This window comes from Ambystoma mexicanum, chromosome 9 (assembly GCF_040938575.1).
Source record: "Ambystoma mexicanum isolate Mex_15411 chromosome 9, UKY_AmexF1_1, whole genome shotgun sequence".
NCBI classification, from domain to species: domain Eukaryota; kingdom Metazoa; phylum Chordata; class Amphibia; order Caudata; family Ambystomatidae; genus Ambystoma; species Ambystoma mexicanum.
The window spans coordinates 1,109,425,231-1,109,444,732 of NC_090931.1; the positions used below are offsets into that span (position 1 = coordinate 1,109,425,231).

The 19,502-nt window shown below is 41.8% G+C and overlaps 1 protein-coding gene across 5 annotated transcripts in view; it reads left to right on the forward strand.

Annotated features, from left to right (window-relative positions):
- Positions 1-19,502, forward strand: part of PRPF40A (pre-mRNA processing factor 40 homolog A) — a 1,435,679-nt gene that overhangs the window by 1,201,647 nt on the left and 214,530 nt on the right. Inside the window, exon 26 of one of the 5 annotated variants that reach the window (XM_069616435.1) lies at positions 3,214-4,003. The exons of the other annotated variants lie outside the window; for them this stretch is intronic. Coding sequence (XP_069472536.1) covers positions 3,214-3,234 — 21 coding nt within the window. The 3' untranslated portion in view covers positions 3,235-4,003. Of the gene's footprint in view, positions 1-3,213; positions 4,004-19,502 lie in introns of those variants that run through there. 5 annotated transcript variants of the gene reach the window in all.

Genomic DNA, 19,502 nt, shown 5'->3' on the forward strand with positions numbered 1-19,502 from the left:
AGACTAACTTGACTAGAACCCCTCTCCCTGCTGGCAGTACTTCTTTGCTGCTGCTGGAACCAAGTGCCAGAGGACAGGAACACGAGGAACAAGTGCATAGTCTTTAAGCCAAATCCGAGCTCCAGGAAGACCCTAAGGACCCTCTTGAAGCAGGACGACCCAAGCCTGAGCCACCTCATAAGGTGTCCAGGAACTGCAGTGGTGCTATTGACCAGTAGCTGTAACAGTGAACTGCTGCTGATTTGGAAAGTGCCCATTGCTGCCGCTGACCTTCAAACCACAGTGCAGGAGTCCCCAGACGTCCTCCCTCTTGTCCCCACGACTGAGGCCCTGGAACACAGGATCTGCAGGACTGCAACAGTAACAGAAGCCAGATGGACCCTCTTCTAAACTAAGGTACTGTTTTGACTGAAGGGGTACTACCTTTTTTGGTCTGTAGCTTGTCTGTCTCACTGGAGACTTACAGTAGCTGCTTTTTCTGCATAGTTGCTTGCTGCTTTGCTTTTCACAAGCCTTACAGCTTGTGGCCCAACAGTGATTCTTTTCTACAAACTCTCTATATAACATCCAAAAAACTAGGTTACAGCAAAGACAACCATACAACAGCACACAACGGACTCAGAACTGAATAACACACCAATATGCTTGGCATACAGTGTTAACTGTACCGAAGCTGCCAACAGTACCTCACAGCTCCCTTGCTCTTCGACAAACTTTGTCCTACTAACACGCCTAACCTACCCCTTTGTTTCCGATCTGCCAGAGCACCAGGGGACCACTCTGGTGGTGATAGTGTGCCATACAAATATCCGTTAACATTGTGCAAGACTTTTGTGCGATCTACAAGAAGTGCCTCAGCTCCCCTAGAGTTTTTTCAATTGACATTGGCTGTCCTGGCTCCCAACAGACTCTTCTGACCCATTGACTTTCTGTTTAACTATCCCTCATAGGTGGTACATAAGTTATTTACTAGAAAACCTTGAGTAGAAGTGTTATTTGGATACTTGTAACTGAATCTCCATGTTGCATCTCTACAGCTCACAATTACCCATCTTGCGAAGGCTGGCTGCTCAGTCACTCTAACAACTTGTGTAGTACAGACATATACCAATAGTTGGGTATCTATTGCCAAGAGGACAAGGCTGGTGTAGTCTCCCACAGGGTTACTACATACAATCTTGCCTAACGCGCCTCTCCTGAGAAGAAGCTTTGTGACTTTTGGCTTTTGGGCATAGGCCCCATACATCAGGGATTGGATTTATAAAGTTGGGGCACGATTCTTGTGAACTGGTTTCATGCTACTGCATCACTACTTGACTTCTTTTAGGTGTCCAAAGTTATTGTATGTTGTGACGTATTGGAGTATGTCCTTTCTCCCCTGGGGGGCGGGGGTGAGACCTTTCCCATGGGGCCAGGGAGGTAAGTCCACAGTACAATTGTACCCCTGGGGGTGGTGGACCAAGGGAAGACTATGACATGTACTGAGAAAATGGTGGTGATCGGGAGTCCACGGATCACTATCAAAAAGCAGACTGAGCTCTCTAGTTTTCCAAAGAACGTGATTGGCCCAAAGCAACTCACTTTCCCAATGCAGCAGTTAAAATATCTGACGGCTGAGGTACAATGGAGAGACAGTCCTCCAAGGACGGCAAGCAGTGTCACTGCGTGATGGTTGAGAGCCAGCGGGCGGGATGCTGAGAGCAGAGGAAGAGAATGTGAGCTAGGCGCTAGATGCCAGGAATACTCCTGTTAATGCCAAGTGGAACCTCTGGGCACTGATTAAGCGCCCTGCTGAGAGCGTTTTGCCAAGAAGAAGCAGACATCAAGAAAGCCGCTGCCGGCCCCAATGAAGCCCCGAACGGGACCAGAGCCTCCACAGAAGCTGTAGCTGCTCTGGAAACGCCAGTGGGAAGCAAACCAGTACATGTGTAACCAGAGGAAGTCTGGGGTAGTGGAAGGGTGAGGGGGGAAGACGCACAAAGGGGGTCTGGGAACCAGGTGCAAGTCTGGGACAGGCACCCATTTGAAAACCAGAAATAAGTTTATCTGAACAGTCCATGAGAAGACAAAGGTTTGGCAGGAGAGTATACAAAGCCGGATTAAATGTTGCGAGTCTGGGCCATGCACCCAAAATAAGTGAAGAAAATACAGTGCAACAAATCCTATACTTGCTAGGTTGAAAATGATCTACTGCCTCCAGCCTGTCTTGGACCATAAATTTACCAAAAGTTGCAAAAATCAAAGGCACACAAAGTATCCCAATCGTACACTAGTAGGTGATGTGTGCCATGTAAAATATAGAAGTTAGTCCATAGTGGAGGACAGTCCTCCTTCACTGATCGGCATAGGGACTGAAGCAAAAAGGCTTTACTTGCCTTCAACTGTCAAGGCCGGTCAAATCAGCAAAGAGATGGGGCTGTACCATAAATCTACGGGTATAAAGTGGCAAGAAGAAAATCTGTCCTTACAGGCTTTGATGACAATTAGATTGATTTATTAAGATAATGGAGAAGGTGAAGCAGCCACCTAGGCCCTGCATGCTAGTTTCAATCCCAACAGGACCATCGCAGTGAATCGTTTTTCTTGGTTCAGGTAACGATCATTGAGTTTGGTACCTGTAATTATGTGCTTGGAGACCATTTACTTTGTGTTTTTTTTTTGTTTTTTTTTAATTGGGTTATATTTATCATTAGTGCATACGCACCTAATTTTGTGAGAGATCTTTGTTTTGTATTAGAACACATCACTTTGTTGGCAAGGATTGTCGCAATCAATATATTGTCATGTGCCTGGTATAAAATAACCTCCTTTTATCTCTTTTGAAAATTGTAGCATCAAAAATCAATTCTTGGCAGATGACTATTTGCTTGAACCAAAGAATGAAGTGGCTGAATCCTGTGCCTTATTATCTTGAAGTTCTCTAAATTCTTTGTTTATCTCAGACAATCCTTTGCTAAAAAGTGCAGGAATCCTTTTCATGGCTAATGCTCAGACAGATGTCCTGGTGATTTGCAGAAAAACATACATTTCAAAACCTGACCAACTGCACCCTAAAAGTACCCGTCCTGGATATAAATATAATGAGACTTAATATTTTCACACCTGTTTTGTTAGTTTTCTATTTACATGGACCTGCATTCTTGCTGTGTAGGATGAGCTGAGTTGTTGGTTTGTATAGATTATTTATGCCATCTGTTTCATTGCTCTTTCTAGGTTTTGGCCTTCTCTGGTTGAAACCAAAGGATTTTCATCTGTCAGAGTTGCTCCTGAACCCGGAGTAGCAGATGGCAGGCTGGCTGAGCCATCTTCTCCAAGATACCCACATGACGAGACGTCAACTGAGAGAGTGGGAATTTGTCCCTGAGAACATTTTTTGATATTGCCCCAGTGGTTAGGACTTGTTTAGGTTAGTGAGGCTTATGAGGAGTGTGAGCTTGCTCCTCATTCATAAGCTTGAAGCGACTCTGGATTTTAAATGCTTAATCTATCATAACCAATATTCAGATGTTTAAATCTGCCCTTTAGATCGGGAAAGGTCACCACAATTTTTGCTATCTGGGAGTGCAGTGCCTGAGCACATAGGTTAGATCAGTGTGGAGAGGACATTTTGGATTGTGTTGCATCGGTTATGCAGATGTCAGTGTGCCACATAGTGCAATTTCAGGATCAATAACAACCAAATGTACAATTTGAAAAGGGACAATGGTATACAAATATTGCTTATGGCAGATCAGTTGTAAATATGAATAGTGGAGGTAAATGAAATTCTGGTTGAAGTTAAGTTAGTGTGGCAGTGCGGATTGATGATGGGTACACTTTAAGAAATGTTACTGATTTTTATAAAATTGGGTATTATAATGATTTTTAATCTGTTCTGATCAGTCATGCTAGGTATGGTTGTTGACATAGATCAGCTTTGTTTTACCATGTATATTTTCAAAAGCTATGTACAGTTTGTTCTCATTTTTAAATCAATCACTAAATAAACATATTTTTCAATCTTCGTGTTTTTTTTTTAACCTTTATTTTTTTAGTGAACATAATATGGCTGTTCTGTGATCTTCTGAACAGTCTCTTTGGAGGGTGTTCCCATGGTGCCATTCCAGTCAAACAAGGACTGGTCCTAAAGTGAAAAGCTTTTCCCTGCAGCTACTGTGGTACACCATGTTTCTTTTATTTAGGCGTTGCTGGCTAGGTAGATGGGTCGGTTTGCCCGGCCACGCTTTGATGGTTTGATGGAGAGGAGTAAAATTCTGACCTGCAGTTTAGTGCATGGCAATACTTTGCCTGTCATTCCTGGCAATTATCCTACTGAGGAGTTGCTCAATAGGTAAATAACTGAAACAGTGCTTATTAGCATTAACTGTGCAGTTATCGTGCATCAGGGTTATTTGGATTTGCCAAAAAGTATTTTCTTGACAATCAAAAATTATGCAGAAAAATTGTGCTGTGCTTCCAGCAGTTTTAACACACAACCACTAGACCATGTTTCAGAAAGGGAAAAAAGGACTGGATGTGGTTGAATTTGCAATTGTCAGTTGACAAACCAGGTTCCTAAGTGTTGTTAAATGTCTGTGTTCTAGCCTCCTGGAGCACAGCCACAGATAAACCTTGTTCCCATTCTCTAATTGAGGCATGTGACGTTTAGATGGATTTCTAGAATCTGGCCTGGTGGACAGATTTTAGGAGGCCAGCATGGAGAGCAGTCGAGGCTATTGTCAGGATAGTGTGAGTGGGGCTAAGAGTCCGCAGTGAGTCCACACAGTGCAGCACACAATTCAATTCGGCAGGAATTTATAAAAAATACAGTTTTTATTCTAGGCCTTAAACGCACACTAAAAAATGAACCAAGCATGTGATACGATCAAACAATAGTCAAACATATTTACCTCCACCATAGGTTCTTGAAATGCATTCAAATGAATTAAACACTAAAAGAGGTAAGTAAATTAATGCAGTAAAGATGTAACCAAGTCACAAGTGGATTTCCCTAACTTCAGCAGTCCTATCCCTAAGAGGAATTAAGGATCCTTGTGCTCAAAAGTCACACGAGCCACAATGTTTCCGACAGAAACTATCTGCAGCAAATAAGTTACTTGTGTTGGTTATGCATCAAAAGAAGAGATGCAGCAAAGTGACTAGGCAAGTAAAATGTTTCTTACCTTTCAGAGGGTACTACCCATGTCCGACGAACAAATGGTTGTGGAATGGAATCCGAGGATAAAAAGAGACTTGTTCTCAATGTTATCCTATGGATGATTGGGGAGACAAATGTTTTGCGTTTACTTACATACCCCCTCCCCCACCCCCACTCTCCCCACTGACTACAATTTTCCCAGATGACTTGATGGGTTGATTGGGGTCACTGGAGGTTTGATTTCCCGCTATTGGTTCCAGTGAGATGTGAGTGTAAGGATTCTTCTGGTAGAGTCCAGGAGCAGAGTGCAACCCTTGACGATGGCGAAATGCAAGGTTCATCGGTACAACTCTTGATAACACTTCACAAGATTGGGGAAGGAGAGTTCCAGCAACGGCCAATGCAGACAGATGACGAAAGGTATCCTTCCAGTCGCATTTAGAGGTTCTTCCAAGGCAGGATCCTTGATGCTGGGAGGCTGAAACATGCTGGGAAGGCGACTTATACCACGAGCTGGTGAACACTAAAGTTCCAGGTGAAAAGGCGGAACACTGCCGGTCCTGGCAAGGTAGCACAATGGAGAGCTGAACAATCCACCGGGTGGTCCAGGGACACTTCTGATGGCTCAGGATGGTAGGATCCTCTAGCATGTTGACTGGTTGGTCCCAGCAGTACAAGCTTTAAGCACCACACAGGGCATTCTCAGCAGATCAGGTAGTCCCACAGTGCTTCACTGGGCCAGATGATGGAAGGGATGCTAGATTTCTTCAAGGATTGTCTTCTGATCTTCAGCCATCTGTTAGTCTACAGGGGATTCTTGGCTTCAACACTGATCTCCACAAATAGCTGCAGGAGGAGTCCTCTTGTCCAAAGCCCAGACTGGAAGCAAGATCTGCACTTCTCATACATCTTTTAGTTGTCCAGTGAAGCTACTATTGGTGTCATGCATGCCCACATCCAGACTATCTAGCATCACAGATCTGGAGTGTACACGCAAGCACATCTACACACACACGTACACGCAAGCACATCTACACACACGCACGTACACACGCACGTACACAAGCACGTACACACAGTGAGTGAGCCCTTTTTCTCACCCTCATGTGTTTTTGACCTGAATGGATTACATGGTTCCTTTGTTTTTGGGAGTCTGACAAACTCCATAGGCATCTACTTTTTGTATGGCGACACACAGCACCTTCAGTGCGGTGCCAGAAATTCTTTTAGATTTCTCATAAGGTTTAAATACCTTTTCTTGTGTGAACTACTGTTCCCAAGAATAGTAAAGTGAAATTGACTTCACTTATCTTTTCTCTTTGTAGGTCCAGCACACACCATCTTATGTGGAGTGCTGGGGGGGTTACTTAGTAGCCCCTTTTCCTACTTACTCATGTAACATTTTTTTTTTGTTACCCTCACTACTTTAAATGGCTGTTGGCAGTGGTTTAATTTTCCTAGCATTGGGCCTTTCTACAGCAGGCTGATTCTTCAGCTGCAGTATAGCACCCATGGGTAACCATTTTGTCAAACTGGCCCCGGTCTTTTTTTTTTTTTTTTTTTGCCATTTTCTGTTTGTGAAGTCTTTCTTGGGTTTTACTTTGCGTGCCAAGCCAGGCTGGAGCACTTGTTCGTTTTGCCTTTGACGGGCTTCAGTACTGAAACCCGCCTCTGGCTCCAGTGTCTGGAAGGGCAGGCAGTGACAGTTTCCCCAAACTCCCCTATCCTTTGTCGTTAGGAATGCTTGAATGCACCCAGTCCTGATTGGCTGGCTGGCTGGCTGGCTGGCTGTCCTTTCAGGGCAGCCACTCTGCTGTTTGAGTGACAGCTAGGCTGTGCATGAATGGGAGAAACCTGCTTAAAAGGCGAGGATTTTGGGACTGAAGACAGTCGACCACTGGAAAGAACAACCCGACAAACCGTGAACAAAGCTTGCTGCATCCTCCTGGACCTTTTGAATTGCCTCGTGAAGCCCTGCTGCTGTGCTGAAAATACATTTTCTGATCGACAGGAGAGGTTCCGGAAGGGACGACTTCTTCCCTTGAGTTACTGGGACCAACTTACCCCGAGACTAACCCCACTGGACCATCTTTCCCAACTGGCTGTACTACTTTGCTGCTGCAGGAACCAAGTGCTAGGGGTCAATAAATACGTAGTGGAGTACAACTTCTGTGATCTTGCCAGAAGTTCCAGGAGTCTCCCCAGGACCCTCCAGAAGCCGGACTACCAGAGCTAGAGTCCCGTCACCAGAGTGCAGGACCCAAGGAGTGAAGGAAGCCCAACTGGTGTCAAAGATCCACCGTGGTGCTGTTTACCGAGCGCTGAATCCAAGAAGTACCGCTGATCTGAAGAGCCCGATGCTGCCGCTTACCTCTGAATTGCTGCAGTGGGAGTCCTCCAGACGCCCCACCTCTTGTCCCTACGAGTGAGGCCCAGGAACCCAGGATATGCGTTACTGCAACCAGACAGAAGCCAGCTTGACCACTCTTCTAACCAAAAGCACTGTTCTGACTTGAGCTACTTACCTCAGTGTCTTTAGCTTTGCTCTTCAGTTGAGACTTGCGGTAGCTACTTTGCTAGAGTTGATTTCAGCTCCACCCGGTATTGGGTAATATTATCCCCACCAATAATATTGTCATATGTATGGTCGTGGAGTAAGGCCATAGGCAATATTATTAGTGGGGATAATTTATGGGGTTATTGGGACCGGCGGTTTCGGGGGTGTCGCCTGCTCCATTAAAAACATTATGGGAGTTGCAGGGGTGTTCCCTGCAGGTTCCATGGCCTAATATCGCCACAAAAATATGGCAATATTTTTGCAGTGATATTAGCACATGGAACCCTTCACAAGTGTAACAACTTTTGACCCTACATTGATTTTTCTTCAACAAACTCTCTAACTTTGTGCAGGACTTTGCTATCTAAGAAGTGCCTCAGCTCCGTAGACTTTGCTCTAATTGACTTTGGCTGTCCTGGCTCCCTGCAGACTCTTCTACTCCATTTGACTTTGATACTTACTGTTCCTCATAGGTGATAACTTGGTTTTAACTATTATTGCTGGGAAAGGTTTTTATCTAGACTTCATTGGAAGATGTAAGTGCTCACTTGCTCTGAGAACCTGTTTCACGTTTTTCCATTCCTTTCTACAAAGTGTGCTAGTGATATATAAATGCCATTACTGTCCTGATTAGTGAAGTCCCCTGAGGGTGTAGGAAGTGTATAAGAAGCATCTCCAAAGAGGATTTACTAGCTTTGTGTTGATTCTGGAAAAGTATTTTAAAGTATGTTTGATACATATTTTGCCCTTTTTTAAAGAATGTTTATTTAAAAACTACTGTTAACTAAATACATTATTTATAACAACCTTTAGTGTAAGTGCTACTTGGCTATTTCTATTTGTGCATTTCATTACTGAAGCTCACATTTACCCCTCTTGAGATAAACCTGGGTGCTCAATCACACTACCAACTTGTGTAGTACAGGCCTATACCAAAAGGTGGATTACCGAATACCAAGAGGACAAGTGGTGTTTAGTCTCCCACAGGGTTACTACATCAATTCTTGCCTAACAGCACCAGAGGAGCCACTGAAGGAGACTCGGAGGGTATTGGGTAGAAATTCCGTCTTGTGATATTCCCGCTCACCTGGCGAGTCCCACAGCACTTTTTGCTGGACTATTGGATTTTTTTTTAGACCTATGAGTGGGTTTCTCTTTCCTCACTCGCCCATTCCTGTTTTGTATTCTGGGCACCCGTTTTGGGTTTTATTTTGATGAAGTCTACTTTCCTCTATATTTTTCTATTGGCATTTGTAATTTCCTATTGTAGCACGCATCACCTTATATGCTCTGTTACTAGAAGCTCTTTGACTCTTTGGTTTTATTTTAATTCCTTACAGGAACTGCTGTTCCCAAGTATAGGGGATACTTTTTTTATTCGACCTACACTTTTCTTAAGACAGCACACCCCACCTTATGTGGAGTTCTGAGGGAACTCTGTGTCCCCTTTTCACTTCTCCTGTAACATTCTAGTTACCGTAACAAGTCTGAGTGGCTGGTGGTAGTGGATACTTTTTCTACCACTTTTGTGAAATTTACAACGTAGGCTGCATTTGCAGATGCGCGAAGGGTCACGTGGGACACCATGGATCCAAAATGGTTCCTGTCTCTTTTGTTCGGTTTTCCCCCAACTCACATTTGTTTGTTCCTTCTTGGTCCTTCTGCCGTGCTGGGTGGGCAGAGTTCCTTATTTGTCGTTTGTCTTCGCCGGGATCCTTTTGAGAAGCTTGTCTGAAGGCACCAGTGTGTCTGGGAGGACAGGAAACTGGGAGGGCTTCTAAACTCCACAGGTCTGTGCCTGCTTAGATCCAGTTCTGATTGGGAGGCTGACTGTTCTGAAATGACAGCTCCCACCCCAAGATTGAAAGCATGCATGTTGAATGGCTGGGTTCCTGCATAAAAAGCCACAGAATTGATGCTGAAGCCAGTTGACCACTGGAAGCTCTATTCCGAAGTGAAGGACATCTGCAGCAACCTTCAGAGCTACCCAAGTGACCGCTGCTGCTCAAGCCTTTTTACCAAGTGACAGGGAAGCGCCAAACTGGACAACTTCATACCTTAGACTGGTGGGACCAACCAGTCTGAAGACTTGCATTGCAAGCCATCCCAAGACGAGCTGCGACTTCACTGGCTGCACACCGCCAATACACTGGGACCTGGGACCACTGTGCAGTGCATCGCCTTTCGAAGATCGAATCCTCCCTAAACTTTTGTTGACTCCTTCTTGACCTCCAGAAGCAAGAGTCCACTGGAAATCCCTTCTTCAGAAGGCTGACCGGAGAAAACCAGCTAAATCGACTGGGCTATACCTGTTCTTCAATGGTGCTTTGAGAAGGGCGCTGAAACAGAACTGCAAAGAATCCTTTGCTGAGAGCCTCTGCTGCTGCGGGATCCATCCACTGTCTCTTCAGTCTGGCTGACCAAGAATCTGGTGGCAGGGACTTAAGCATCGTGGGGGGGTATCCTGCTGCATCCTCCTCTTCATGTATAAGGTACTCTGAGACTCTTGGTAGAACTTACCTAGAGTTACTTTGCTGCTCCTGTACTGGAGTGCTGATTCGTGTGTTTGGGAGTTTGCCCATATGCGTTCGCCCTGGCCTAACACCCCTGTACCTACAGGGAGTTTTTTCTGAAGCCCCTGAACATTTTTCCCAGCAAATACATTTTTCTTACTTGCTACAAGTCTTATTCTGGTACTCTTGACTCTCTACAGCTTGTGCCTTACCTGTTTTGCTCCCCAATTTGACTCAGCCACACAACTAGATTCTGGATAGACTACTGAAGCCTGGGGCCTCTAAATTTAAAGCAAGTCTTACCTGCTCTGTTGGTTTAAATTCATTAATTTCTTTCTGAAATAGTGATTCCAAGTATCGATTGCCAAGTGCTTTACTTAACTTGAATTGTTTCCAACTATTCTACAAGTGTGTACAAAGTTATTTACTTAGCAGTATTGTCATTCTGTTGTTTGATGAATACTTTTACTAACCTGAAGAAACTTTCCCTTACCTGAATTCTAACTTAAGGTTTAAAATTAAAATAAGTTATAACTGCAAAAGTCCTGTATATATAAAGGTATCACTTACTTGAATTGAAAACTGAACTTAACTTTGCGTCGTGTGTATAATAAATACAAGTGTCTAAGTGTCTTCTTGATTGCTTGTCTGTCCAAAGGCCTTGTACTCCACTTCAGCCCTTCTCCCTCCTAGACTAAACCGGGCTGCTCCGCCATAGCTACCAACCCTTGTAGGTAGTTCAGGCCTATACTAAGAGTTGGAGCCCTGTACACTAAAATGAGTCTTCTATAGTTGTACCATAAGTGGACTTTAGTAAATATCTCTAACGGGTAGCATTGAATGTGAGATAAACATGTGGTGAACCTGTCACCCGCTTTCTAGATTAATAACTTTTCAATTTCTCGTCAGTCTTGCTTCAAACGGGTTAGGAAAGATATTAGAATCGCACATTCATGAGGTTCTTATTCCTGTTTGGTTCTGGTAGAGATTCATGTGAGGTGTTCATGCCAGTGCCTTCTGTAGAAGAGGAAGGCCCTTGAACTTCAAGTGTGCTAAACATGTCTGTGCTTAGCGGAGTACACGTTCAGCTCCTTTGCCCTGGGCTTGAGCCCCAATCTGAGGACGTCATTTTCCTTCACGTGCGCATGAAAAGGAAGTTGAAGGTTTGAACCCCCTCTAAATCAGAGGTACTACTTTCCTTCCCGATACGCCAAAGAATTTGGTGAAAGCCTTCAATGGAGTGCAGAAACCCAGTACTTTCATCTACATCCAAACAGGGGATCTGGGAAATTAAGGGTTTGGCAAATAAGATCTTAGCTTGAGGCGGTCTGATGCTTAGTGGCTATACTACTTCCTTCCATATCTTGGTGCATCTAGGCTGGGACAGCCAAGCATAAGGTAGAAGACTTGCATCCATTTTTTTTTTTATGTATGACACTGCAGATGGAAAGGCTATGGCAAAGAAAATCCTCTGAACAGTATTGTTCACTCTGCACTGTAATATTAGGTTCATTTATACAGTAGCTATTAAGTGCCATTCCTAGATGAGAAGCACTGGTTTTACTTGCGACATCCAGAATACATCTGTTGATTTGTCACAGAGCATATTTTTTAGGACAATGATGGTTCAACTATCAAATTCGAAGACACAGCTAGGTGTTTTGCTGAACCTACAAAATGACTACAGTTAGGGAAAAGCAGTTCTTTCCCAACAGTCGCAATAGTGTATCCTGTAACAAGGTTGTTTTATTGACCTCAAGCGTGAGTTCTGCTGCAACAGCCACCTTGCCTTTTGGTACTCCTACCGCAATGCTTCTAAGTGGTGGGCAGGTGCATGAGAGGGGCACAATACATTTTCCTGCCAGCTTGGTAGCAGATTAGCCTGGATTAGTGGGTTCTGAAGATAGCTTTGTTTTGGTATAATATTTCTTTCCTGCAACACCCTGAAAGTCTGTTTAACACGATTCCTTACGCCAAGGACTCCTCGTAGTTCAGGCTCTATCAGGTTGCCACCAGAAAATGTAAACTAGGTTTGCATTGCAGGAAATGAGAAAGTGCTTGTAATCAAAGTACTGACTACTGGATTGCGGATCATTTTAAGAGTTTTGTCTCTTGGATACTTGAGTTGTTCATGGTTTTTACTCTGGATGTTCCTAGCCCTTCCACCTCATGACTGAGTGGCTTCCCTAGACCTGTAGGATGCACCTTTTATCTTCCTATCCACTATTATCACAGGAGGTTCTTTCATTGCGTCTTGTGAAGGGATTACTTGGGAGCTAGATTCGTAGATTGCTTTGGTTGCTGAGAAGCCTCAATAAGGGCTTGGAAGTGGTAGCTGGAGGATCATTCATCAAATCGGCAGAAGGCATGCCCTAGATATGTCCATGAAATTCAGAAAATCCTGCCATTCTTCCTCAGGAGAAATCAGTTCTTTGGGACAATTTTGAGTGCATGGGTAATGTAATTCTTTCCTCCGTCAAATTGGGTGAAGGTCATCATATTTCTACGAGACACATTTTTATGTCTGTCTTCTGCTAGTACCCACGTTTTCTGTGGCTGAGTGGCATCATGGTCACATGCCTCTTTTGATACCTCAGGCCAGATTCAGGATGCATTTCGTCTTGTGTTTGGTCTCAAAGCTGGTTAAAGTTAACAGTGGTGAGCCTGGGCCTGACCTGGTTGCCTTAAAACCTGCTCCGATTAATGTTGGGCGATCTACTGCATGCGTGTAAATTTTACCACACATTGCCTCTTTTGAAGCTTTTGATTTACTCCTACCTTGTTTTAAACTTTTTGCACTGATGAAAATACTGTCAATCTTGTACTGATGACCTGTCACCCGGCGTTTACTTTTCCTCAAGTTCATCTCGATTTCCCTCATTCTGTGAAGTTTGCAGCAGGAGAAAACCTTTGTTGTGCTAGACTAGCATGGAAGACATGGAATTCAGACTCCACGATCAAGCGTACATGAAGCTTAAGCCCTCATGTTGAACGATTAATTATCAAGAATCTTTTAATGGGAGTCTTTGCATATAGTTTTCCAGTTGGTGCACCAATACGGTTATGGTCTTGTTTGTCCCTCTGGTGGTCATCATGTGTTTGTTCATTAAATCATTGGGTCTGTGGGGAAATAAATCCATGCCGGATTTTTAAAAAAACTTTCTACGTTATGGTACAATATATTTCTTTGGTTCATTTTAATAGGGGGAATTGAATAGGTGTATCGTTTTTGGTGGTGGTATTGTTGCAATTAGATACCAGTTGGTGTATTCTAATTGTGTATTTCTTGTTCCATTTTAGTGGTGTTCATTTATCTGCTTAGTTAAAGAATGTTGGGGCAGTTAGATACCTGCTGGCGTATTTTAACTGATAGTTTTGAAGTTGTTGAGGGTATTTTTATATGTAATAAGTGTTGCAGGGTTTCCTTCGCAAAATCTATATTGACGTTTTTTGGTTGTAGTTTGATCCTAGTTGGCGTGTTGTAACTGTTTTTAATTTCTGACTGTTAGATACTTGTCTTATTTTATTTATAGTTTTAAAGGTTGAGGAGATTTTGTTGATGTTCATACTCAGATTATTTATTACATTTTGGTTTTACGAATATTAAGTGTTTACAAGATTTGCTGGTAATCTCTGTTTTAGAGAAATGGTAGTACCATAAAATGCAAACCATCCACAATTCTTTTTTATATATGCAGTGTAGTGACCTGCATTGGTTGTGGCTCCTGCGTGGTAGATTATACCTACTGTTGGTAAGGTTTTCTTAACAAGTGATACTTGTACACGTGTGAATCCAGTCAGCTTCCAGTTGTTTTTGGTACCATCTGCATTGTAACTTAAAAGCATTACTATTACGTATTTACTATGTGACTGCATTTGTAAGGTGGAGCGATTATCTGAATTGCAGTTACATTACCTGCCATGGTTTCCATTTTGTAGAAGTTGCTGAAATTGAATGGATTCACAGTTAGGTATGGATACATACACAAAGCATTCATTAGGGACTTGTTCTTGTGCCACATGGCTGCAGAGAGTGCATGTATGATTCCACATGTATGAAATCTGGAAGATTTCATTTATAGGTATGTTTTTGTTTTCCAGTACTTGTAGTAAGTACATTAGAAATTCTTGTGGATCTTCTTGTGTGTTTATAGTGAATTTGACCATTCCAGCACAGTAGTACAATTCCTGCCTTATTCCAGAAACACTGTTGTCAGGATTGTTGGTTGCATTTCTGTGAAGGACTAACATTTGCAAACACAATTGGTCTGTCCCGTTTAAGTAAATGTTTTCAACAATTGGTGGCAATTGGAATAGAATATTGATTGCTACATTTGCATAGCAATTTACACCAGTTGTATTTGAAAATTTGAATGGACCAGACAGTTCTGTGTCCAAGTCCTTTCTTTGGAGTTGGTGTTGTTTTTTTGAAGAGGTAGTTGGTTTTGTTTGTGCACTAGATCCTTCTTTGGTTGTGGTCATTGATAAAGTATTAGCTTCTTTAAATTTCTTTGGAGGAATTGCTGTGAGATCCTGCATAATTTGAGTAGTTTTCTTTTACAAACTTTTGTTTTTTGAGGAACAGGATAGGTTTTCAGATGGGGGGGGCGTAGAGTGAACGCAGTCTATTGTATTCTAGAATGCAAGGAATATCAGTGTTTACTTGCATCAAAGTTGATTAGAAATAGTCCAAGTGTTCTTAAGCGTGACAGTGCTACATGGCTCATGCCTTCTTTAAACACTGTGTGACCAATATCTATCAATGCTTTATCTAGGGTAAGACCTTGTGATTTGTGAATGGTGACTGTTTATGCAAGAGTTAGAGTAAATTGTTCTCTGCGTACATGCATGTCTTTGAGAAGAAGGGAAGCAGGCTGTTGAGCGTCCTACTCTTAACTTCTGATAGTTTGCCAAAGGGAATATTGACAAACAATGTTGTCACGTGGGTATGTTTGAAAGCCAACAACTGTACCAAGTGCTCCATTAACTAGTCCTTGGTCCACGTCAAGGTTACGTTTAAGCATTACTCTACAGTTTAAAGATCATTTTAATATGTTCTCCAAACCAGCTGTTAGAGATAGTTTTCTAAGGTATTTACCCATGTGTGAACAAGCCACAACAAGGCTAGCGTCATACCATGCACGTCCAGTTTGTCTGTGCAGCAAATTTGAACTATTGGTTGCATTTCTTTTTTCAACATTGTTTGATTTGTGCACAGCTTGCATGAGTTGCCATCAAAGACATAGTTTACATTTTTGTGTGCCAATTTTTCCATGACATCAGTAGCACATGATTTATGACCATAGAGTGCATGGATGTGCCTGGTTTTTAATATAGATTGTGCTTCTTGAGATAGTACACCAACTCTAATACTTTTTTTAAAATGTTGGCTTATGTGAGGTCTGCAGACTGACGCATGTTTTCAGTTAATTCTTTGTATTGAAAATGTTGCCAAAGGTTGACACTTCCTATGCTGCCAAGAGTTTTACGGCATAGTTTGTGCCCTAAGGTTTTAAAAATAGGCTCACCTTTAACTGCTATTAATTGAAGATCTCCGAAAACTATAATGTGTTTTCCTCCAAAGAGTTCTTCATAGTCTGTTTTCAGGACCTCTTGTAATCTGAGGTGAATCAAGGCTAACATTAGATTGGAACCCATGCTTACCTCATCTATTAGCAGCATTTTAATTTTTTGAAAACTCTGCGTGGTTCCATTGCAGCTTCTGGAGAAAGTTTGTAATAGTCTAATTTGTTTTGGTGTTCTACTGGAAGGAGTAGTATTGGTGTAAACTGGCACCGCCTGTGTTGTAGGCAGCTAAACCTGTGGGGGCAGTGACAACAGCTGACAGTTTGTTGTTTGTCAATTGTTGAAGGAACTTGCTGATGATTTTGATAGTTTTGCCTGAACCAGCTTGACCACTCAAGTATAGCAGTATATGGTTGTAGCCTTGACACGTACAATGTTTAGTTTCATGCTGCACACCATGTTGAATTTGTTTTTGTTATTTCTAGGAAAATGCTATGCTGCTCATTGTTTAGTTGTGATTTCAGTAGAGAAAAGTCTTCTGTAGATTGCTCATACTGACAAATTGTGTTTTCTACTTGAGTCATGGATAATTCTGCCTCCTTTGCTATTAGTAGCTGTCCAAGTAGTGCTTGGCTTCCTGTTACAGAAGGCTGATGGCTGTCAGGAGTGTCCACATCTAGTTGCGCATGGAGTTCTTCTTGCTGTTCATTGTGCAACATTGTTTTGTACTGCGTAAAGTTTACGTTTGTTATAGTGCTTTCATTTGCTTTGAAGGCATCTTCATAGGAGTCATAGGTATCTAGTAAATCTTCTTTTATCCATGGTTTAAAAAGTTGTCGTAGGGACAAGTAATAGTTCTTTATGTTGAGTAGTTTTTAATGACAATTTCATATGATTAAGCTTCGTTTGGTAAGTTTCACTGGGCTGCCTTCACAATTTTCCACTTTATCTAATTTTCGTCTCCTCTGTTTTAATGTTATTTTTGTATGTGAAGTTTTGGGCTATGTGGTATAGACACATGGTTTCCAAAGTGGTACTTCTGTTTGGGTAGTGTGTGTCTAGTAAGTCGTTTTTTAAAATGCTTGGCTGTTCGAATCATTCTTGGCTATGGTTTCTATGTCTTGATATGATTTGAGAACTCTTTTTCTAGATTTAGCAGGATCAAGGCTTAGCCATACTATATTTTCAGATTTTCCATACAAGGCAGTACTGGTTAAACGGTCTGCAACTTCATAGCAGCCAAATTCTCTATGCGAGAGCATTTTTAAGCCTAAACGGTATTTCTGTGTTTTTTCAGATATGTCATCCCAGAGGTCTTTGAGCTCTATTTTTTTTCTGCTTTGGTTAAGTAGGCTCTGACATATTGTGGAACTGCAGTGGAATTGCCTTCAAGGTACTACAAATCTGTTTTTGCATTCTATAGGAGGGCAAGGATTGCGTTATCATCATTGATGTATTTTGATCCTTCTGTTCTTTTTATGTAATATGTGTTCTTGGGTGATTTACTTTTGACACTGTCTAACTGAAGACATGAAGTTGTTTACTTGATCTGTTGTTGAAACTGGTCTAGGGAAACCAAAGCGGCATTTGGTGAAGTATTTCCCTTTGTTTTTATATTTGCGACGACAATACTTCCCACATTTGTGTTTTTGAAATAGTAAAATTTGTGCATGAAGGTCACTATGTGTCGTTTGTGAAGGGATTTCACAAGTGACATATCTTTGGATAAATTGCAAAACAGTTGCATCACTGTCATGACCAAATTTAGGAGCATCTTTAATCCACAAAAGCATGTGGATGTGTGGTGCTTCTCTGGCTTGGTCTTCTTTTCTCCAAAAGAAGTGCAGCACTTCTCCGAGGGGAGGCAATGTTTTATTACAAATGAAGTGTTCCATAGCAATGAAGCGATGATGGAAATATCTTGATACATTTACAGGATCTAGAAAGCAGAGTTCTCCTGGTGTTTTTATATCTATATTTGTTTTGTTTGTTTTTGTGCATAGGAAATCGTGTAAATCTTCCCATGCATATTCTGCACAACTTAATGTCACAAACCAAGTGGGTGGGCCAGGGTTTCTTATCATACAGCGTACATCTGACGTCTGAACCAGTATTCTTTTGTACCACGCATGTTTGCTAAAAGATTTGTAATGCTGGACTGTAAAACTTCATCTTTTTCTTGCACTTTTTGTAGTAATTGCGTAGCTCACATATTTTGAAAATTGGTAGCTGATTTTAATGTGTGTGCAACTCCATAGCATAGAGTTGCTAGTTCACTTTCAAAGAGAAGGTGGAATATGTATTCCTTGTTTTGTCTGAATCTGGGGTCTTCAGAATACATTTGTAAAGAGCGGTATTTGTGTCGGTCTTTCATCGTACCTTCCTCCTTCTCCAGTAGGAAAGAGTAGAGGAAAGGCTTGTGCTGCTATACTTTTTTCCCATATCCTGATTGGAGATTCTTTGGCTTGTCGCATTTGGTAAGTTTACAGTGCATCATCTATGGTGTCTTTAAAGTGTAATGGATGAATTGTATAATGGTCTAAAATATTGGATTCTGTAGTAGGATCTAGAAGTTGAAATTGGCCAGTTCCTGACGTGTCTTGAATTATTTTGGTGGTTTGCCTCAGGTTTTCTTCGATATTTATTTCTTTGTAGTATTCATTGTTATCTTTTAGATATTGCAGGGCTTGTCTAACTTTATGTAAGTCCACGAGTTGTTGCCACATTTGTCTTTTGTAGGTACGCCATTTACTAAGATGATCAAAGATTGATCTATTGGACGTTGCACTCCCAGAGTGTGTACATTTTCTTTGCGATCTAATGGCAAATAAACTACTTTGCCACAAATGCCTTTCAGTAATTCGGAGGGAGGTAGTTTTGCTGTTTTTTGTTGAAGGTGTTTTATTTCTTGAAATGGGTGCACAGTTTGAATTATGATGCTCTCACACAAGTTAAGTTGTAGCAGTGGTTTTGGTAGTGGGAATAATTCCAAGTTATTGTTTTTGCAAATGAGTCCAGAAATGCAGGCTAATTAATGTCCTTGTAGTCCTGTGTATTTTCGCACTGGGCAGGAGTCCATAGTTTGTAATACTTTTTATTTTCAATTTTTCTTTACCTTTCACATATTGATTGAGGAAGTGGCGTAAAGATGTGAAAGATTTTTTGCCTATGTTACACATTGAGGTGCATGGCCATTTGTAGACTGCACGCATTGGTTCGCTGGAATGTAGAGTTGATACTAAGTTTGCTGGGGATATTTTTGTGAGCAGTGTTTCTTGTCCCATGATGGTATTAACTTTTTCATACCCTTGTCCACTGCTATGTATGGCAATTGTGCTTGTTTGGTTTTGTTTGTATGCTTCTTTATTGAAATATGGTTCTGTGCTGGTGGTGTGACTCCACTCACCTCCACAGATATTTGCAAAGCTATCTTTGTTGGTATTCCGTTTTGTTTAGAAGTCCTTGTTGTAGTTTAGTACTTAGTTTTGTTAGTGGTTTCATTCTTTTTAAAACTAAAAGAAATAATTTCCTTTTAAGAAGGATTGCACCGTCTGAGAGCTTCCAGAATTAGTTTTCTGTGGTAGGTAAGTGTTGAGCATGATTTCTCTCCTGTTTTTATAAGGTTCTGAAGGACTTTGTGGCGGAACATTTTTTGTAAATTCATTTTTATGGTGCGTTTACTTGTGGCTACATCAAGATTTATAGGTGCAGTGTTAGCACTAGTGGTAGCTGCAGTCTTTTTAATAACTTTCTGTTTAGTGTTATATTT